The sequence below is a fragment of the Schistocerca nitens genome, chromosome 2 (assembly GCF_023898315.1).
Source record: "Schistocerca nitens isolate TAMUIC-IGC-003100 chromosome 2, iqSchNite1.1, whole genome shotgun sequence".
NCBI classification, from domain to species: domain Eukaryota; kingdom Metazoa; phylum Arthropoda; class Insecta; order Orthoptera; family Acrididae; genus Schistocerca; species Schistocerca nitens.
In genome coordinates, this window is record NC_064615.1 from 394,418,322 (window position 1) to 394,440,040 (window position 21,719).

A 21,719-nucleotide genomic window follows, 5' to 3' on the forward strand; every position below is an offset into this window, starting at 1 on the left:
ATGGCAGTGAAACTTGGTAGATACACTAATGCGTTATGACGGGACCGACTTAAGCTCAAAAACAAATTAGTTCCAATTGTGGCCACCAGGTGCAGATCTTGCACTGTACACTGTTTGTATAACGATATGAAATTCACACTGTCATTTGACAAGCCATATCACGAATGAACAGTATGTCTATCGAAAAGATAACTGTTTTATGCGAACGGGAGCAATTTCAGTGCTGCAATTGAGAGAACGTCCCTGACTGAAAGGTCTGGGGAGAGGCCCAGTGTCATCAGATGGTTTCAAGAAGGTGATAATGAAATTCGAAAACAGTGGTGAGCTTGGTGTGGAACCTGCAAGAGGAAGCGTCCTATCCCGGTTGAAGTTATTGAAGAGGTTGCCGTTGGTGTAACTGACCATGGAGCACATGCCCCAGGTAGTGCTAGAGTTCGTGCAGTGCAACGAGAATTGTCCATCAGCTGCAAAATACTAACGCGAATTCTTTACAGACGAATGGAAAAACTGGTAGAAGCCGACCTCGGCGAAGATCAGTTTGCATTCCACAGAAATGTTGGAACACGTGAGGCAATACTGACCCTACGACTTATCTTAGAAATTAGATTAAGGAAAGGCAAACCTACATTTCTAGCATTTGTAGACTTAGAGAAAGCTTTTGACAATGTTGACTGGAATACTCTCTTTCAAATTCTAAAGGTGGCAGGGGTAAAATACAGGGAGCGAAAGGCTATTTACAATTTGTACAGAAACCAGATGGCTGTTATAAGAGTCGAGGGGCATGAAAGGGAAGCAGCGGTTGGGAAGCGAGTGAGACAGGGTTGTAGCCTGTCCCCGATGTTATTCAATCTGTATATTGAGCAAGCAGTAAAGGAAACAAAAGAAAAATTCGGAGTAGGTATTAAAGTCCATGGAGAAGAAATAAAAACGTTGAGGTTCGCCGATGACACTGTAATTCTGTGAGACAGCAAAGGACTTGGAAGAGCAGTTGAACGGAATGGACAGTGTCTTGAAAGGAGGATATAAGATGAACATCAGCAAATGCAAAACGAGGATAATGGAATGTAGTCGAATTAACTCAGGTGATGCTGAGGGAATTATATTAGGAAATGAGACGCTTAAAGTAGTAAAGGAGGTTTGCTATTTGGGGAGCAAGATAACTGATGATGGTCGATGTAGAGAGGATATAAAAAGTAGACTGGCAATGGAAAGGGAAGCGTTTCTGAAGAAGAGAAATTTGTTAACATCGAGTATAGATTTAAGTGTCAGGAAGTCGTTTCTGAAAGTATTTATATGGAGTGTAGCCATGTATGGAAGTGAAACATGGACGATAAATAGTTTGGACAAGAAGAGAATAGAAGCTTTAGAAATGTGGTGCGACAGAAGAATGCTGAAGATTAGATGGGTAGATTACATACCTAATAAGGAGGTATTGAATAGAATTGGGGAGAAGAGGAGTTTGTGACACAACATGACAAGAAGAAGGGACCGGTTGGTAGGACATGTTCTGAGGCATCAAGGGATCACCAATTTAGCGTTCGAGGGCAGCGTGGAGGGTAAAAATCGTAGAGGGAGACCAAGAGATGAATACGCTAAGCTGATTCAGAAGGATATAGGTTGCAGTAAGTACTGGGGGATGAAGAAGCTTGCACAGGATAGAGTAGCATGGAGAGCTGCATCAAACAAGTCTTAGGACTGAAGACAACAACAACAATGATCAACAGTACTGAAAGCTTTGCAGTCTGTTTTCCACTGATACCTGTACAGGATCCACATTGTGCGGAACTGGAACTGCGTCGTTCACAACAACTATCTTGAATTTACTTTTGGTTTCTGGCACGAATCGAAAATTGACATGTGGCCAGGTATTATTCTATGGTTGTGGCGAGACACATTTTACATTAGAGAATGGAGTGAATACACAGAATTGCAGATGGTTCAAATGGTTCAAATGGCTCTGAGCACTATGGGATTTAACATCTGTGGTCATCAGTCACCTAGAACTTAGAACTACTTAAACCTAACTAACCTAAGGACATCACACACATCCATGCCCGAAGTAGGATTCGAACCTGCGACCGTAGCAGTCGCGCGGTTCCGGACTGCAGCGCCTAGAACCACTAGACCACCGCGGTCGGCCACAGAATTGCAGAATTCGGGGTACTCTTAAACCGCGTGTTATGCACGAAGAGCCATTGCACTCCTCATGGATTCCCAAGCATTTTTATTCTCGATCCGTTGTTCTTTGAAGAAATTACACTTAGATTGCCTGTCAAGTGAACCGTGACGGCTGCGCGTTTTCGAGACCTCCGTGTGCAAAATGTGATTACTGCTTGGGAAACTACTGTTTGAAAACAGTATGGGGTAATACCTCACGTCGCTCTCCCACCGAAAGATCTGCGTAATGCAACCTACCAGAAAGTGTTATCTTCTGACATTTTCCAGATGAAAGGCCTGCAAGATCACCTGACCTAAATGCATCTGACTTCTCGCTCTGGGGGTATCTAAAAGAACGCGTTCGCCAGGGACACGTTCGGTCTCTACCTCTTCTGAAGGCCAATATACAGGAACACGTTGTTTAGATTCCAACGGAACTGCTGCGAGCAACAGTTGACCAAGTCGTTTCACGGATGCAGCATCTCTTCGACCTCTCTTGTGTTCATATTGAACAGATTATGTAAGCGGCGGTTAATAATATAATCAACATTATGCCTTTCTCACTTGTTTGATCTATTCCGCTCACGTCCCGTTTCTGATTCATTACATATGGAAACATTTCTATACGTCTTACTTGAATTCACAGCGTTAGACTTGCACCAAGTGGCCAGAATTTTAACAAATTTTTTTCTCAGCGTAAATCGGTTCACCATTAACGCATTAGAACACTTACCAAGTTTTGCTGTCATGCGATAATAACAACCCAGACTGGATAATTGTGAGTGGCTGCACTTAAATTATAACCACCTGGAACAAAAAAACTATATCTCTGTATAAAAGGCTTGGTGTGTACCACATACATACATTACTAGACTGGCAGAGATACATATTTTTCTGAAGCCTGACGTTTGGTAAGGTAAGATTGCGATGTCAGCAAGTTTGTATACAGTACTACTACGACTTTCTGATACCACATGACGCTGTAGCCTTTATGAGGTGGTCTAACCTAGTTCTACAATGGAGCAAATATTTGCGCACCAGTTGAGGTTAACACATACATTATTATCAGAAGAAAATCAAGTTACATGTACACGCGATTAAAGCAACCTTAGTCTTCGTAAGAACACTCAAATGAATAAAGACACTTGTTATACAACAAAAGTACCACTCTCTCCTTATAAGAGTACTTTCATAACGAGAATACTATTCGAATAAAAGCCAAAGTTGACCAAAATGTTTAAAAACACATAATTAAGCTACGTCTGTTAACACTAGATTTACGAAACCCCCTAAAATGTAGATAAAGTATTGAATCGGGGCCGGTATTTCATATAAGACAACATTTAAAATAATTATTAAGGACTGCATATAGCACAAAAGTAAAAATACGTAAGATGTTTCTAGTTGTTCTTGCATTGTGATATGTTCCTTTTCTTGTATCTTCCGTCGGCTGTACGAGAAATTACAGCCAGACACGACGCAAGTATTAACCATTTTGTCAAACTCTAAAGGTAACATAGTTATAGCAGTTTATCCATGCTTCCTACGACTGTTCCATCAGTAAATAAAAAGCTGTTTGCGCGTCCTTTACGCTCGCCGCCATATTGCTGTACTAACGTGCTGGCTTCAGTGACACCAATGACACTGTATACGATATTGCCAGTCTAGTAATATATGTCTGTGGTGTGTACGTACTGACAGACTTTTCTCCATGACCACTCACTGCCTTCCACTCCTGGTTGTGGTGGTAGACAGCTCCTGGTCTCACGCTGTTAGAATGGGAGTTTGGACACGGTAGCCGGCCGTGGTGGCCGAGCGGTTCTAGGCGCTTCAGTCTGGAACCGTGCGACTGCTACGGTCGTAGGTTCGAACCCTGCCTCGGGCATGGCTGTGTGTGATGTCCTTAGGCTAGTTAGGTTTAAGTAGTTCTAAGTTCTAGGGGACTGATGACCTCCGATGTTAAGTCCCATAGTGCTCAGAGCCATTTGAACCATTTTTTTTGGACACGGTAGGTGGCAGTGGGTGAGTGTGGCAAACAAAAATTTGAGAAATGTGGAGCAATAAATGCTCTTCGAAACAGCATTACTGTGTGACTTAAAAACTTTACCATACATGTGAAAATGCATTTATTGTTGCATTCGTTCGACATAATACAATCTTAGAGCGGTTTCGTTATCCGGACTTTAATAACAACGTGTAATATCAAATCCATCAATTTTAATCTTTCAACATGTTTTCATCAATCACACTTTACCGACGGTCAACAGAGATACAAAGAAAAAAATCCAGATAGACTCAAAGCTAAAAATACTCGTAACTAACAAATGAATAATCGAATGGTATACTACAGAGATTTCGGATAAACATTTCACTTATTCTTCGTTAGTGTAATCCTTTTCATAATTTAGCACATTTACGTCAACCACTGCAAGTATAGTCTATCAGGAGGTATTGTGAAAACAAGATATATAATATGTGATTCAAAGTATCCGGACATCCCCAAAAACATACGTTTTTCATATTAAGTGCATTATGCTGCCACCTACTAACAGGTACTCCATATCAGCGACCTCAATAGTCATTAGACATCGTGAGAGAGCAGTATGGGGCGCTCCGCGGAACTCACGGACTTCGAACGTGGTCAGGTGATTGTGTGTCTCTTGTGTCACACGTCTGTGCGCAAGATTTCCACACTCATAAACATCCCTAGATCCACTGTTTCCGATGTGATAGTGAAGTGGAAACGTGAAGGGACACGTGCAGCACAAAAGGGTGTAGGCCGACGTCGCCTGTTGACTGACAGAGACCGCCGACGGTTGAAGAGGGTCGTAATATGTAATAGGCAGGCATCTATCCAGATCGTCTGACAGGAATTCCAAACTGCATCAGGTCCACTGCAAGTACTGTGACAGTTAGGCGGGAGGTGAGAAAACTTCGATTTCATGGTCAAGCGGCTGCTCATAAGCCACACATCACGCCGGTAAATGCCAAACGACGCCTCGCTTGGTGTAAGGAGCGTAAACATTGCACGATTGAACAGTGGAAAAACTTTGTGTGGAGTGACGAATCACGGTACACAATGTTGCGATACGATGGGAGCGTGTGGGTATGGCGAATACCCGGTGAACGTCATCTGCCAGCGTGTTTAGTGCCAACAGTAAAATTCGGAGGCGATGGTGTTATAGTGTGGCCGTGTTTTTTACGGAGGGGACTTGCGTCCCTTGTTTTTTGCGTGGCAATACCGCAGCACAGGCCTACACTGACGTTTTGAGCACCTTCTTGTTTCCCACTGTTGAACAATTCGGGGATGGCGACTGAATCTTTCAAAACGATCGAGCACCTGTTTATAATGCACGGCCTGTGGCAGAGTAGTTACACGATAATAACATCTCTGTAATGGACTGGCCTGCACAGAGTCCTCACCTGACTCCTATAGATCATATTTGGGATGTTTTGGAACGCCAGCTTCGTACCAGGCCTCAACGACCGACATCAATACCTCTCCTCAGTGCAACTTTTCGAGAAGAATGGAATACCATTCCCCAAGAAACTTTCCAGCACCTGACTGAAAGTCTGCCATTACGTTGCATCGTGAATGAAACAGTAAAAACATTTTCACAAATACGGTAAAGTTCGTAAGTCATGTATTATTTAGCTTTGTCTAAGTGTATTTATTGCTCCATATTAGGCGGATTTTTGGCCACCACACTCACTCACTGCCAAACACTGCGACCAAACCACTTTACCAACACGGTAACTGTTCTTATAATATCCTTAATGAGTTGTACGTCTGCATGAATCCCACATCTAGAATGATACTCGTGCCCGCTCTCATGCCATATATCCTGACCCGAGGAACGCCGACTTTCTCAGCTAGTTTGTTGTTGTTGTTGTGGTCTTCAGTCCTGAGACTGGTTTGATGCAGCTCTCCATGCTACTCTATCCTGTGCAAGCTTCTTCATCTCCCAGTACCTACTGCATCCTACATCCTTCTGAATCTGCTTAGTGTATTCATCTCTTGGTCTCCCCCTACGATTTTTACCCTCCACGCTGCCCTCCAGTACTAAATTGGTGATCCCTTGATGCCTCAGAACATGTCCTACCAACCGATCCCTTCTTTTGGTCAAGTTGTGCCACAAACTCCTCTTCTCCCCAATCCTATTCAGTACCTCCTCATTAGTTATGTGATCTACCCATCTGATCTTCAGCATTCTTCTGTAGCACCACATTTCGAAAGCTTCTATTCTCTTCTTGTCCAAACTATTTACCGTCCATGTTTCACTTCCATACATGGCTACACTCCATACAAATACTTTCAGAAACGACTTCCTGATACTTAGATCTATACTCGATGTTAACAAATTTCTCTTCTTCATAAACGCTTTCCTTGCCATTGCCAGTCTACATTTTATATCCTCTCTACTTCGACCACCATCAGTTATTTTGCTCCCCAAATAGCAAAACTCCTTTACTACTTTAAGTGTCTCATTTCCTAATCTAATACCCTCAACATCACCCGACTTAATTCGACTACATTCCATTATCCTCGTTTTGCTTTTGTTGATTTTCATCTTATATCCTCCCTTCAAGACACCATCCATTCCGTTCAACTGCTCTTCCAAGTCCTTTGATGTCTCTGACAGAATTACAATGTCATCGGCGAACCTCAAAGTTTTTATTTCTTCTCCATGGATTTTAATACCTACTCCGAATTTTTCTTTTGTTTCCTTTACTGCCTGCTCAATATACAGATTGAATAACATCGGGGAGAGGCTACAACCCTGTCTTACTCCCTTCCCAACCACTGCTTCCCTTTCATGTCCCTCGACTCTTATAACAGCCATCTGGTTTCTGTACAAATTGTAAATAGCCTTTCGCTCCCTGTATTTTACCCCTGCCACCTTTAGAATTTGAAAGAGAGTATTCCAGTCAACATTGTCAAAAGCTTTCTCTAAGTCTACAAATGCTAGAAACGTAGGTTTGCCGTTCCTTAATCTTTCTTCTAAGATAAGTCGGAAGGTCAGTACTGCCTCACGTGTTCCAGTATTTCTACGGAATCCAAACTGATCTTCCCCGAGGTCGGCTTCTACTATTTTTTCCATTCGTCTGTAAAGAATTCGTGTTAGTATTTTGCAGCTGTGGCTTATTAAACTGATTGTTCGGTAATTCTCACATCTGTCAACACCTGCTTTCTTTGGGATTGGAATTACTATATTCTTCTTGAAGTCTGAGGGTATTTCGCCTGTTTCATACGTCTTGCTCGCCAGATGGTAGAGTTTTGTCAGGACTGGCTCTCCCAAGGCCGTCAGTAGTTCCAATGGAATGTTGTCTACTCCGGGGCTAGTTAGCATATGAAATTGTACTGAGTGCTGCCGGACTGAAATATTTGCACGGTTTGGCCACATTTCCTAATTATACACGTTTCACAAGCATATTACTCGCACGACTAAACCGTTTCGCTGACGGAAGTTGCAGCCCTCTGCGTCCGTATTGTAGCGTGTAACAGGCCAGCGTGTAATATACACTACTGGCCATTAAAATTGCTACACCACGAAGATGACGTGCTACAGACGCGAAATTTAAGAAATAGGAAGAAGATGCTGTGATATGCAAATGATTAGCTTTTCAGCGCATTCACACAAGGTTTGCGCCGGTGGCGACACCTACAACGTGTTGACACGAGGAAAGTTTTCAACCGATTTCTCATACACAAACAACGGTTGACCGGCGCTGCCTGGTGAAACGTTGTTGTGATGCCTCGTGCAAGGAGCAGAAATGCGTACCATCATGTTTCCGAGTTTGATGAAGGTCGGATTGAAGCCTATCGCGATTACGGTTTATCGTATCGCGACATTGCTGCTCGCGTTGGTCGAGATACAATGACTGTTAGCAGAATATGAAATCGGTGGGTTCAGAAGGGTAATACGGAACGCCGTGCTGGGTCCCAACGGCCTTGTATCACTAGCAGTCGAGATGACAGGCATCTTATCCGCATGGCTGTAACGGATAGTGTAGCCAAGTCTCGATCCCTGAGTCATCAGATAGGGACGTTTGCAAGACAACAACCATCTGCACGTACAGTTCGACGACGTTTGCAGCAGCATGGACTATCAGCTCGGAGACCGCGGCTGCGGTTACCCTTGACGCTGCATCACAGACAGGAGCGCCTGCGATGGTGTACTCAACGACGAACCTGGATGCACCAATGGCAAAACGTCATTTTTTCGGATGAATCCAGGTTCTGTTTACAGCATCATGATGGTCGCATCCGTGTTTGGCGACATCACGGTGAACGCACATTGGAAGCGTGTATTCGTCATCGACATACTATCATATCACCCGGCGTGTTGGTATGGGGTGCCATTGGTTACACGTCTCGGTCACCTCTTGTTCTCATTGGCGGCACTTTGAACAGTGGACGTTACATTTCAGATGTATTACAACCTGTGACTCTACCCCTCATTCGATCCTTGCGAAACCCTACATTTCGGCAGGATAATGCACGACCGCATGTTGCAGGTCCTGCACGGGCCTTTTATGGATACAGAAGATGTTCGACTACTGCCCTGGCTAGCACATTCTCCAGATCTCTCACCAATTGAAAACGTCTGGTCAATGGTGGCCGAGCAACTGGCTCGTCACAATACGCCAGTCACTACTCTTGATGAACTGTGGTGTCGTGTTGAAGCTGCATTGGCAGCTTTACCTGTACACGCCATCCAAGCTCCGTTTGACTCAACGCCCAGGCGTATCAAGGCCGTTATTACGGCCAGAGGTGGTTGTTCTGGGTACTGATTTCTGAGGATCTATACACTGAAATTGCATGAAAATGTAATCACATGTGAGTTCTAGTATAATATATTTGTCCAATGAATACCCGTTAATCATCAATTTTAATGGCCAGTAGGAACAGAGTGCTGTAATCGAGCTTCGAATTCGGAGAGTTCGTCCACGTATGGGGCTCCATGTCCTTCAGCATGACAGTGCCAGACCACACACGAGCGCTGCGACCTCTGCAACAATTCGACATCTTGGCTTCACTGTCATCGATCAACCTCCATACAGTCCAGAGTTGGTCCCATCTAATTTTCGTCTGTGTCCAACATTTAAAGAACACCTTCGAGGACTTCACGTGAATAGTGATTAGGCGGTGCAAGCAGATACCTACTGCGACGATATCTACAAACAGGTCTTTCGTTGGGAGAAACGTTTTATTCGTCAGGGTGACTATCCGAAGAAATAAATATGTAGACATGAAGAATAAATATACAGAATGTTAATAATGTTGATTTTATTTAAAAAGCTTTACGAGGTTTCACATAAAAAGTTAAGAGGCATTACTTTTCAGCACGCCCTTGTATACAGCGTGTCTAAAAATATGATCCATAATTTGATACGTGGTAGTATGGACCAAGACAAGACAAAAATGTCAAGTAAACATAGGCTTTCAAATGCATACCTTAAGAGCTGTTAGCACTTGCTCGTCGTTACTACTGTGAAACACATGTCTTCTACTGCAGTGTCTGTTCCGTTACGAACGACCTACAGAACGCACAAATCAAATTACACATTCTTCCATGTGTCCGTGGATATAGCATGCAGTAAACATATCTTAGTGCTGTTGCCGTAAACCGTATTCACAGTTCTGGGTAAGTGCAATGCATACGTTAGTGTTAATGAAACCAGTTTATGTTTTGATAAGTTTTTGAAATGCTTTTACTCTACAGTTGATGTTTGTACTTACCAGCATAATCGAAGCCTGTTATTCCTCATAGGAAATAGCAAATCTCCTTTAGCGATGGATCACACGTACAGGTAGTATTTAATATCAAGAAGATTACGTCAGAAGCTGTGCTTTTGCACAGTAAAGGAATAACATGTTCTAATTTGTTACGTCACTTGTTTACTGCATTCTGTAAGTCGTTCGTAACAAGAAAGAGCTTGCAACAGAGGCGACGTGTCTCATTATAGCAAAGGCGAACAAGTGCTCATAGCACTGAAGGTATGCATCTTAGAGCCGGTGTACACTCCAAGACAAGACAAAAAAAGGAGCTACGTGGAACTGTGCACCATCAATGACTTATCCTTACATCACAGCGACACGTCGACGATATTCTACGCCCCGTTTTGTTGCCCTTCATGGCAAGCCACCCTGTGCTTACATTTCAGCAAGATAACGCCCGCCCGCACACGGCGAGAGTTTCTGCCGCTTGTCTTCGTGCTTGCCAAACCCAAACCCTGCCTTGACAACTGAGATGGCCGGATTTCTCCCTAATGGAGAACGTTTGGAAGATTTTGGGCAGGGCCCGCCAAACAGCTCGGGATTTTTACAATCTAACGCGCCAGTCAGAATTTGACACGATCTGCCTCAAGAGGACATCCAACAACTCTGTCAGTGTCAAGCCGAATAACTGCTTGCGTAAGCGCCAGAGGTGGACTTTCTCAATTTGTGAAGCTCTTTCTCTTGAATAAATTATTAATTTTTTTCTGAAATTGTAATCGTTTGTTTTTCTGTACATGTACATCACATCTACCGATTTCCGTCCCATTCGGATAATTCTTCCGTGATGCATCGTTTTTTTTTGTCATAGAGTGAATACGAGACACTTTTTTTTCTTGTTTGAGTCCGTACTACCACCTCTCAGAATATAGAATTGGTGTTCGCTGATGTTCCCAGGCGACGCTACGTGTCCTAGGCGTCGTTTAATTGAATTCGCCAAATCTGGAAGGATGAGACTTAACCGAACTGACAGGATCTAGTGGCCAGTTGTGCTGTATCAGCATACTACCTGCTCCAGGAAATTGCAGAGTGATTTTCAACGAGAAATCCTTAAGGGTGAGTATCTGTAAGTGGAGAGAGGTATTTTAAAAGGTCAGCCTCCCCCTCCCCCCCCCTCCCCCCCTCCTCACGCAAAGCAGATGACTGGATTATAGGCAACACACATTACACACCAACATCGCAGAGTGCCTACATCCTGTTGCCCCTCAGGGGAATAATAAGATATAAAAGATGCCTGTCGTCACCGGGAAGCGTCAGGGAAAATTTTGTCTCTAACAACAGTTATTCGCCGTGACGTGGTTTATGAACCCTACACGTCTAATGTACTTATTCAGCCTAAGTAACGTAATGTGCATCAGTAAACAAAAAGTGCCGACATCGGATGATCAGACGAACAGCGATCAGTCCTTGAAATGAATCACACTTGCCACGTGTCTTTGAATAACTGACTGACACGATTCAAGGCGGAACGACCGCATGAAATTAAGTGTGGGGAAACCAGACACCAGACTGAGATTCATCGTGCCGAGCGGTCCAAGGCGCTGCAGTCACGGGCTGTGCGGCTGGTCCCGACGGAGGTTCGAGTCCTCCCTCGGGCATGGGTGTGTGTGTTTGTCCTTAGGATAATTTAGGTTAAGTAGTGTGTAAGCTTAGGGACTGATGACCTTAGCAGTTAAGTCCCATAAGATTTCACACTTATTTTTTGAACCTCAGCGTGTGTTTTGATGCAGCGTAGCTCACAGCGCGCAAACTACGCAGATTATATTAATCCAGTATTTGATAATTTCAATGAAGGTCACACATATTTAGAAACCTTAGCGAAATATTTTCTCGTGACCCCTCGCCCCCCCTCCCCCACCCCCCGCCCAAAACTATGAAAGAACGAAAGTTTATCGTTTACTATGTTTTCACTGTTCATGCAGTCAAACTTCAGCATTATACATGGTGTTTTAATTTATTGCTTCTTTACTACTAACTCTATTCTTAAGACATTTTTCCAGACGGTATTCACATATGCCACCGAATGTGCCTGCAAAATTATATAACTGTACGACACATAGTTCAGGAGCTATGACGTCATTAACACTGAGATACTGAAAAATTAGCTTTTGCTTGAAACGGAGTGCACAGACTATATCCATACAGCGTTTGATAATGAGAGCACTTAGCGAGTTCCAACAAACTTTATACATAATTTCAAACCATTTCTACACTTTTATGCTTATTGCCAAATATTTAACACATTAACTCATTTCTGAAGCAATTACACGTTTGAAGCAGTTTTATACATGGGAGTTTTGTTCTTTAAAAAGATTCAAGGGTCTGGGGGAGAGGGTAGTGTTACTGGTGTACTTCTAATCTACTTGAGGTGGTTCAATGAAAGTGCATGCAGCTTACTACACAGGTATTTCATTGCGATAGAAATAAAAAAGGGACTCCCTGTTGCAATTATTTTTCATTTCTCTGAGCATGTGTAACAAGCTCGCTGTGCGGATGGCCTTTTGTGGATGTGGCAATATGCCGTCGCAATATGCAAAAGATAAATATTCCACTAAATGTGTTTCCAGTAGTCGGATACTATTTCTTACGGTATCAAAATTTAATAAGCCCAATCGTGTTATTGGAACCACTCTCCTAATAACATTGACCGAAGTACAAACATTGGAGAGACGCCGTTGCATTCGACCAGCAAGGCTCCGTAATGCTTTTATAGAGTTCTGGAGTCACACGTGCTCCAGAGTATGCACGGAATGGAATAGTCGCCTCGGCAAGACACTCAATAAATACTATCACTCACTCACGCCGAGAAAATGTCAGAGGTCACAAAGGGAAGATAATTGCCATGAGTGTTTGGTAACGGCGATGTTTTGGTCCTGCTGGTTTAGGTGAAATTAAGAATGAAAAAAGAGATTGGAAAAAGATAATCGTGTACAAGTGCTACAGGTTCCATGTAGGTTAGACACCTCTACAAGGAACAAATCATCATTACTAAGCCTCTCTACATAAGATATTAAGGAGCGACGTCTATACGTAACCTAAAAAGCACAAATTTTAAAAATTTTAATTTAAGAGCCTGTTGAATCACTGTCATTTGGTCATCTCGGCAAAGGAGACGAGATACCGAGACGAGATGCTGCAAGTAGGCAAATAAGAGGAATTACTGTTTATCCGAAAGAGAAGTCTCTTTTTTGTACCTATATTTTCTGAGTTCCAAGGTTCTGATTCAAGTAAAGTCATCAGTGTCCGTTTAATCTATATTGTGTCAACTTTGCTATGCATAGAAAGTATGCTTAAATTAGATCCGAAGTATGAATAGTTAAAATGTATGCAGTGCCCGTGAGGGACGCAGTTGACGTACCTTAAGACGCAGTCGAAGATGAAGACCATGACTCCAAGCCGGATGTAATCCTTGTAGAAGCATTTTGCAATCGCTATCCACAGGTTGGGTTTCTTGTCCCATTCTCTGGAACAGTAGATACGTAAAGTTAAAACTTGAACGGCCTGCCTAAAAATGTAACATGCTATAGGAAAAAAGATTCGAAGTCCTAGGTCTAAAACACATCATCTAATTGTGTATCGCCTGTTGTCCCGTGCTCTCAGATTCTCAACACTTCCGCAGAAATTTGTTCTGCATTATATCACTGTTCCGTTGCTGACAGATATCAGGATCTAATATTATACATGTAGTACAGTATGCATTTGTACAGAGGAACATCCATTTTTAAACATAATACAATTCTTTCCAAAGGGAGTAGTTGATGGGACTTTTAATAAATAGCTCTGAGAACAGGCTGAAAGGTCTGTGAACTTGTTGCATGTAATCTTATTAGAATTAACGTATTTAAGACATTATAGCGACAACAAGAGAAAAGAAGCAGACTTTCAATATAAATATGGATTTATAGTAGGTACCTCAAGCCGTTTTATGCAATTATATGAAGTTACAAGACATATAAAAGAAGTTAGACGATAGACACCTGATAATCTCTCCAAGGACAAAATACGCCTTACGGGACAATGAGACAGTCATTAGTGTTATGATAAACGTAAATAAGGTAGTTAACTCTTATCCGATGTTCTATGTTAGAACGACTGCGTTAACTATTATTTCTCTGTTGTTACAAATCAGCTGCCATTACAGTCGAAAAACACGATCTTTGATGCAACTCAACAAGAAAAATAAATTACACGAATCAGTCAAGTGGCCACTCAAGAAAAACAGGTTCTTCATGTGAGGTAGGTACGATAAAACGCAGCAGAAGCTCTACATTAAGTCGTTCACAGACGCGTGAATGAAATTTACAGAATGTGCATCACCGACTTCCCATAAGTAAAGCACACGCCATCGTTGAAGAATTTCTACATACTGGATATCAGGGAAAGTTATCTCTGGGAACTAAAATAATCCACACACAGTACTCTGAAGTAAGAAATAGTGTAAAATACAGTCAATTTTGTGAAATCACAAATGTGTTCCACAGTCAGAAGACGGTTATGTGTGTCGCAAACGCGGGATTTAAAGACGTAAGAACGCACAGTAGCTCTCGCGTGAAACATGTTTACCATCTACTAACTCTACTGTTACTAGTCATGCAGGATGTATTTGAAGAAATAAAGCAAGACACTCTGAATATAGCACGTAGGTGGTTAAACAGCTGGGTAACAGAAGGAAAGAAGACTACTTGGTGTTTTAAAGAAACCGAATTTATAAAAACTCTTTATTTCCCTCTATGTGTGAAAACGATAACTAGAGCTTCAAAAATCAACAGTGTGTTGGAAAAATTCACAGAATTTCTTGTTAATAAAAGTACCTGTAGTAGATAAATTAATGAAGTTTATTCAACAGCAAATGATTAATAACACCTGAGACAGATAAAGGTAAGAGCGAGGAACACCGAAATAGTTGCTGGACAGCCTTTCCAAAGGCCAAGGCAGCATACTCACTTTTCTAAGCTGTCACCAAGGGGTGCAGAATAGTCTTGGTCCAGCGGGTCGCACAAATCCTCTACCTCCAGATCACGGGTGTAGCCTTCGCGGAACACAGGCAGTGTCCAACTGGAACAGACGCCACGACTGTCAGTGAAGCTCAGAAAATGTGGCATGAAAATGCAGTGTTACTGAATCGCTCAACGAAACGATTGTAGTGCTGTGTAACACCTTTAATGTCTTTAATTAATAATCCAGAGTAATGCTCGGCGACCCTGGAGGACCTGAAATTACATTGCATTTATTATTTTCGTGCTCAGTTAATTAATACTTTAGGTAGAATAAGAAGCAATTTGTATTCTCGAAAAAGAAGTCGAATAACAATCTGTGCATTAGTTATTGAGATAAACTGGTTGCGATTACCATAATTCTCGTCATTTGTTGCAGACACCACGACGTTCATATAGCAAAAGAAAAAAAATCGTAAGGCGTTGTTAGTTGGAATACAGAGGGCCGCTTATCGGAAAAAGTTTTTTTTACTCTGGGCTAAATTGTCCCTCTCCACGCAGTCTATGAGAAAGAGTTGTGTCTTAAGTATATCTGATGAGTGAAGACGACTGTTAAGGGCATGTAAGAAGATGAGAGAAGAGAGAGAGAGTAAAATCCAGTGCCGGCTTATAGCCTACTCCACCGAGTTTGTCACCATGCGACGGACGTGTCACCATTAACAGTGTGACACCCCCTCACCTCATAAGACGGCTGCATAGATGTTTGAAATTCATTCCAGTATACTGGCGCTAAGTCTGGTGATCAGATCAGCAACTTTGCGCCTCCCCGTGCAAACTGTGAAACGGGTTCGAGAATTGTATGAAGTTTCTTACTGTTATATAATGTAATGTTGTATAATGTAATGTTTATATCACCCTCTCTTTTTATTCGGTATCTCTAATACTTAGCAGCACGTCCTCTTGCATTGCTGCATGCCTGTATTCGTAGTGGCATTCTATCCACAAGTTCATCAAGGAACTGTTGGTCCAGATTGTCCCACTCCTCAATGTCCTTCCGCGTAGATTCCTCAAAGTGCTTGGTGGTCACGTCGTCCATAAACAGCCCTTGTCAATCCATCCCAGGCATGTTCGATAGGGTTCATGTCTGGAGAACATGCTGGCCAGTCTAGTAGACCGATGTCGTTATCCTGAAGGTAGTTAATCCCAAGATGTGCACGATGGGGATGCGAATTGTCGTCCATGAAGACGTATGGCTAGCCAATATGCTGCCGATAGGGTTGAACTATCGGTCGGAGGATGGGATTCACGTATCGTACAGCCGTTACGGCGCCTTCCATGACCACCAGCAGCGTACGTCGGCCCCACATAATGGCACCCCAAAATAGAGAACCTCCACCTTGCTGCACTCGCTGGACAGTATGTCTAAGGCATTCAGCCTGACCGGGTTGCCTCCAAACACTGATGAGAAAGCATACATCACTGGTAGTGTTACAATAAGGATAAAAAAGTTAAAAATCTGCAAAAACTTTCGAAAGATATTTCTGAAAGATATAGTGAGTTTTTTAGACACTTTTTTGCTATCACACTTTGACAATTGACATTTCTATGGTCATTCGCTGTACATATTCCGTGTGGTGATGAAGAAGTTTCTTTCTTTCCCTTTATGTAAATGTTTTAGACGTTGGCCTACTATGTATCATAAGTTAAAATAATTTAACTTTGTACTGTTGTACTAGTTTCGTTACAGATTCACCGGCATTTTTAAGCCTAGTGCAGGGTTGGCTCAGGTGACTGAAAGCATAGGGGAGCTATGTAAGAATTTTACGAAAGAGGATCAGGTAGTGATAGTGGGTGGAGCAGGGAACAGTCTCGATAGGAACGGGGAATATGACGTCAGTGGTGACTTGGTTAAGATAGCTACTCAAACTGGTGGCACTAATGTGCAATTCGTGCAACTGTTTCAGCGTCATGATCGGCCTCACCTTAATGCGGATGTTAGGGGCGTTAATGTGGGGCTGGGGAGGGCACTGATGGCGGAGGGCATGGATCACATCTCAGTGGTGCCAGTTGAGTCTATCAGTAGATGGGGTTTCACTAGGCATGGCCTGCACCTCAATAGGTATGGGAAGGGGAGACTGGTTAAGCTTATAGGTGACAGTGTAGTGGATGGTGGTGGTGGTAGTGGTATCACTCATGGAAAAAATCCTGAAGTAGTTGGTGTTAGAGCTGCACCTTTTTTAGACTGAAGTCAGCTGATCGGTATACCTGCTTAAAGGAAGTGCCTCTAACTAAGGGCTCACCTCCAGAGAATGTAATGTTCCTAAGTAGAGAAGGAATTAGCATATTTCATCAAAATATAAGAGGTATTAGAGATAAAGTTAGTGAACTGCTAATAGATGTTAACTCTGAAATTATTGGTATTTCAGAGCACCACTTAAATAATTTGATAATTCAGAGGCTTCCTTTACCAGGCTACATATTAGCTGACTGTTTCTCAAGGAGTTCCTTGCGGGGTGGGGGAGTGGCTCTGTACGTAAAAAAACAGTATTTCATTTGAGTCCATAGACGTATCACGACACTGCACTGAACAGATATTTGAAAGTCGTGCAGCATTAGTTGAATTTAGTGAAACTAAACTTCTAATTTCTGTTGTTTATAGGTCCCCTAACTCCGACTTCAGAGCATTTTTGCTTAAGCTAGAGAGGGTTCTTGATTCACTTTGCAGGAAGTACCAGAAAGTAGTTATATGTGGTGACTTCAATATTAATTTTGTACATGATTGTGCAAGAAAAAGGATGTTGGTAGATCTCCTAAATTCATATGATCTGATGCAAACTGTGTTTTTTCAAACTAGGGTGAAGGGGAACAGTGGCACAGTCATAGACAATATTTTTATTCATTCTTCATTACTATATGGACATTCTGTTAGTAAAAGGGTGAATGGCCTTTCAGACCATGATGCACAAATTTTATCACTAAAAGGTTTTTGTACTCAAACCAATGTCGTATTTAATTACAAACTACGTAGGGAAGTTAATCCAACAGCAATAGAGAGTTTTTCAAAACTTGTCAAGGAACAAGAGTGGCAAGATGTTTATAGTGCCGATAATATAGATGATAAATACAATGCTTTCCATAACACATTTCTCATGCACTTTGAGAGTTGCTTTCCATTAGAACATTCTAAACGGGGTACTAGCAGTAATGGACAGCCCGGTTGGCTAACTAGTGGGATAAGGATATCATGTAGAACAAAGCGGGAATTATATCAAAATGTTAGAAGTAGTCACAATCAAGCTACAGTAGCCCGTTACAAATAGTATTGTAAGGTGCTTAAAAATGTTATTAGCAAGGCAAAAAGTATGTGGTATGCAAATAGAATAGCTAATTCACAGGATAAAATTAAAGCCATATGGTCAGTTGTAAGGAAGTGTCTGGTCAGCAGCACAAGGTTGATGATATAAAGTCAGTTCGCAGTAATAATATTTCTGTTACTGATAAATCAGATATATGTACAGTATTTAACAAACATTTTCTGAGCATTGCTGGTGAATTAAATAAAATTTAGTTTTTACAGGAAATCATATAAATTTCTTAGCAAATGTCTTTCCGAGATTGACGTCTGAAATACTCCTCTGTGATACAGACAAGGGGGAGATTGAGTCAATAATTAAATCACTGAAGACTAAGGACTCTCATGGCTATGATGGAGTGTCTAGTAGAATATTAAAGTACTGTGCTGCACATGTTAGCGCTGTATTTAGCCATATTTGTAATTTTTCCTTTAGGAATGGTCAGTTTCCTGAGCGATTCAAGTACTCAGTAGTAAAGCCGCTTTATAAAAAGGGAGAAAGGGATACTGGAGATAATTTTAGACCTATTTCTATGCCATCAGTGTTTGCAAAAGTTATCGAAAAGGCTGTGTATGTAAGGTTAATTGATCATTTTATATCACACGATTTGCTATCAAATGTACAGTTCGGATTTAGAAGTCGTTTGACAACTGAAAATGCTATATTCTCTTTTCTCTGTGAGTTACTGGATGTGCTAAACAAAAAGTTTCGAACGCTTGGCGTATTTTTTGATTTAACAATGGCATTTGACTGTGTTGATCTCACAATATTGCTCCAGAAGTTGGAACATTACGGAATAAGGGAAGTAGCTCACAATTGGTTCACCTCTTACTTTAGCAACAGGCAGCAAAAGGTCATTATTCACAATGTTGATAACGGCTGTGATGTGGGATCTGAGTGGGGTACTGTCAAGTGGGGGGTGCCCCAGGGATCAGTGTTGGGGCCGCTCCTATTCCTTATTTATATAAATGATATGCCCTCTAATATTATGGGTAACTCTAAAATATTTCTGTTTGCTGATGACACGAGCTTGGTAGTAAAGGATGTTGTGTGCAACATTGATTCGGTTTCAAGTAGTGCAGTACATGCAACATTGATTCGGTTTCAAGTAGTGCAGTACATGACCTCAGTTCATGGCTTGTAGAAAATAAACTAACGTTAAATCACAGTAAGACTTCGTTTTTACAGTTTCTAACACACAACTCAACAAAACCTGACGTTTTAATCTCACAGAACGGGCATATGATTAGTGAAACTGAACAGTTCAAATTCCTACGTGTTCAGATAGATAGTAAGCTGTCGTGGAAAGCCCACGTTCAGGATCTTGTTCAAAGACTTAATACTGCCATTTTCACTATTCGAACGTTATCGAAAGTGAGTGATACTTCGACACGTAAATTAGTCTACCTTGCTTATTTTCATTCACTTATGTCGGATGGTATTATGTTTTGGGGTAACTCTTCCCATTCTAGAAGGATATTTTTGGCTCAGAAACGGGCGGTTCGGGCAATAAGTGGTGTGAGTTCACGAACCTCTTGTCGACCTCTGTTCACGAGTCTGGGTATTTTGACATTGGCCTCTCAATATGTATATTCCTTATTGTCGTTTCTTGTTACCAATATTAGTTTATTTCCAACAATAAGCAGCTTTCACTCGGTTAATACTCGGCAGAAATCAAACCTCCATTTGGATCGGACTTCCTTAACTCTTATGCAAAAAGGTGTGCAGTATACTGCTGCATCCATTTTCAATAAGCTGCCACTCGAATTCAAAAATCTTAGCAGTAATCCACGGGCTTTCAAATCGAAACTGAAGAGTTTCCTCATGGGTCACTCCTTCTGTTCTGTCGAGGAGTTCCTTGAAAAATTAAGCTGATTCTCATTGTATTGCTGATAGCGTTTGCTTAAACTTATGGACTGATTTTCTTTCAGGTTCATGAACATTTATTTTTATATGTTATTACTTTTATGTTGTAAGTTCATGTACTGACACGTTCCATGACCTTGGAGATTTGCTCCTCAATTTGGTCCTACGGAACTTGACATGTAAATAAATAAATAAAATAAAAAATTATCCAATGTCACTGACGACTTATTTTACAATTATAAGCAGTTAATTGTGTTGCTCTTGTTTTCCTTGGGCAACGCTTGTTGTCAGTATTAAAGGCTATATATTTAAGGTTTCAGATAAAAAGTGTACGTTTCTGTAACTTACAAAATAATGAGTGACAGGAATATTTACTGAGATAGCTCCACATAAGAAACGTTGCACTTTCTGTGGATTTATGAAGATATTTTATCGACTTATTTTCCAGAGGGTTGCAGCAACGAGATTCAATTTTTTAAACAGAAATTAAGTTTTTTTCATCTTGCAGCCGATGTGTTCGAACCACCTGTGTATATATCAGTTTAAATTACATTCGTATCACGTTTCGTTTGGAAGCTAGAAACCATGTTTCTGGGAAACTGTAGTGTAGTTCTTCCACATCATTACGCGCAGAATGTGTTTGGTGACCATCGAGGTGTATCCACATTTGGTCCCTAATGTCTATTTCGACATGTTCAAGAACAGCATTGAAATAGTCGACGATAAAAGCAAGATACATCTCGCCCGTCAGTGTACCTGCAAAGTGATTTAATCCCTAAGAATACCACGCCACTTATTAATGGAACACCTCCGTTGAAGATCGACAGGACGTACCCACCTAGGATTTTCTGTGGCGTAGTAATACGTATCATGACGGTTCACTGCATCATAATCTCTGAACTTGGATTCATAGGAGAAGGTAACACTTTGATGGGTGAAGTTAAAATCTTCTCCGTTATTATGTCACGTCATGTTTCTTCTAAAATGATCGACGGTTCGACCCCTCTGCTGGGATCTTCCTCAGGATCTTCTGGTGTCCACAGTGTTCTAGCAGTAGTGGATACCAGAAGATCCTGAGGAAGATCCCAGCAGAGGGGTCGAAACGTCGATTATTGTAGAAGAAATATGACGCGGCCTAATAGCCCAGAAGATGTTAACTTCAGTGACAACGGCCACGAAAGCCTGCAGACTTTGAAGGGCGTCAGGAGTGAAATTAAGCATGGCCTGTTCGCAGAAAGTAACTCTCCAATTGAAGTCGTTGAGCCATGCAGCTCCTTTGTCGTTGACATGTGGTACGGGTGAAACCTGTGACCCCGTACTATACGTCACACAGATGTAAGGCTTATACCGGTGAGTGCAGCAACATCTCGTAATCTAACATGAGGACCGTGGTGTATTACAGCTAAAACAAATGCCTCCATCTCCTGACTTTTTGCTGGTCTTCGTCTTTCAAGCCGTGCTTTCTCAAACTACTTGTTCAACGAAGTCGTTGTTCGCACGGAAGAAAGAATCGGCTGCCGGAGCTCTTCGACCAGGGTATCTCATGGCATACGCCAGGTATGCTTCATTGGCATCGAATCAGTATTCGCCGAGCATCAACAACATGTCGACGTACTCGCTAGATGAATA

General features: G+C 41.8%; 1 protein-coding gene across 1 annotated transcript in view; it reads right to left on the reverse strand.

Moving 5' to 3' along the window:
- LOC126236239 (ATP-binding cassette sub-family C member 4-like) overlaps nt 1–21,719 on the reverse strand; it is a 293,140-nt gene that overhangs the window by 215,292 nt on the left and 56,129 nt on the right. The window contains exons 2-3 of the mRNA XM_049945381.1: nt 14,882–14,992; nt 13,296–13,400 (exon numbers count right to left, since the gene is read on the reverse strand). Of these exons, the coding sequence (XP_049801338.1) occupies nt 13,296–13,400; nt 14,882–14,992 (216 nt within the window). The remainder of the gene's footprint in view (nt 1–13,295; nt 13,401–14,881; nt 14,993–21,719) is intronic.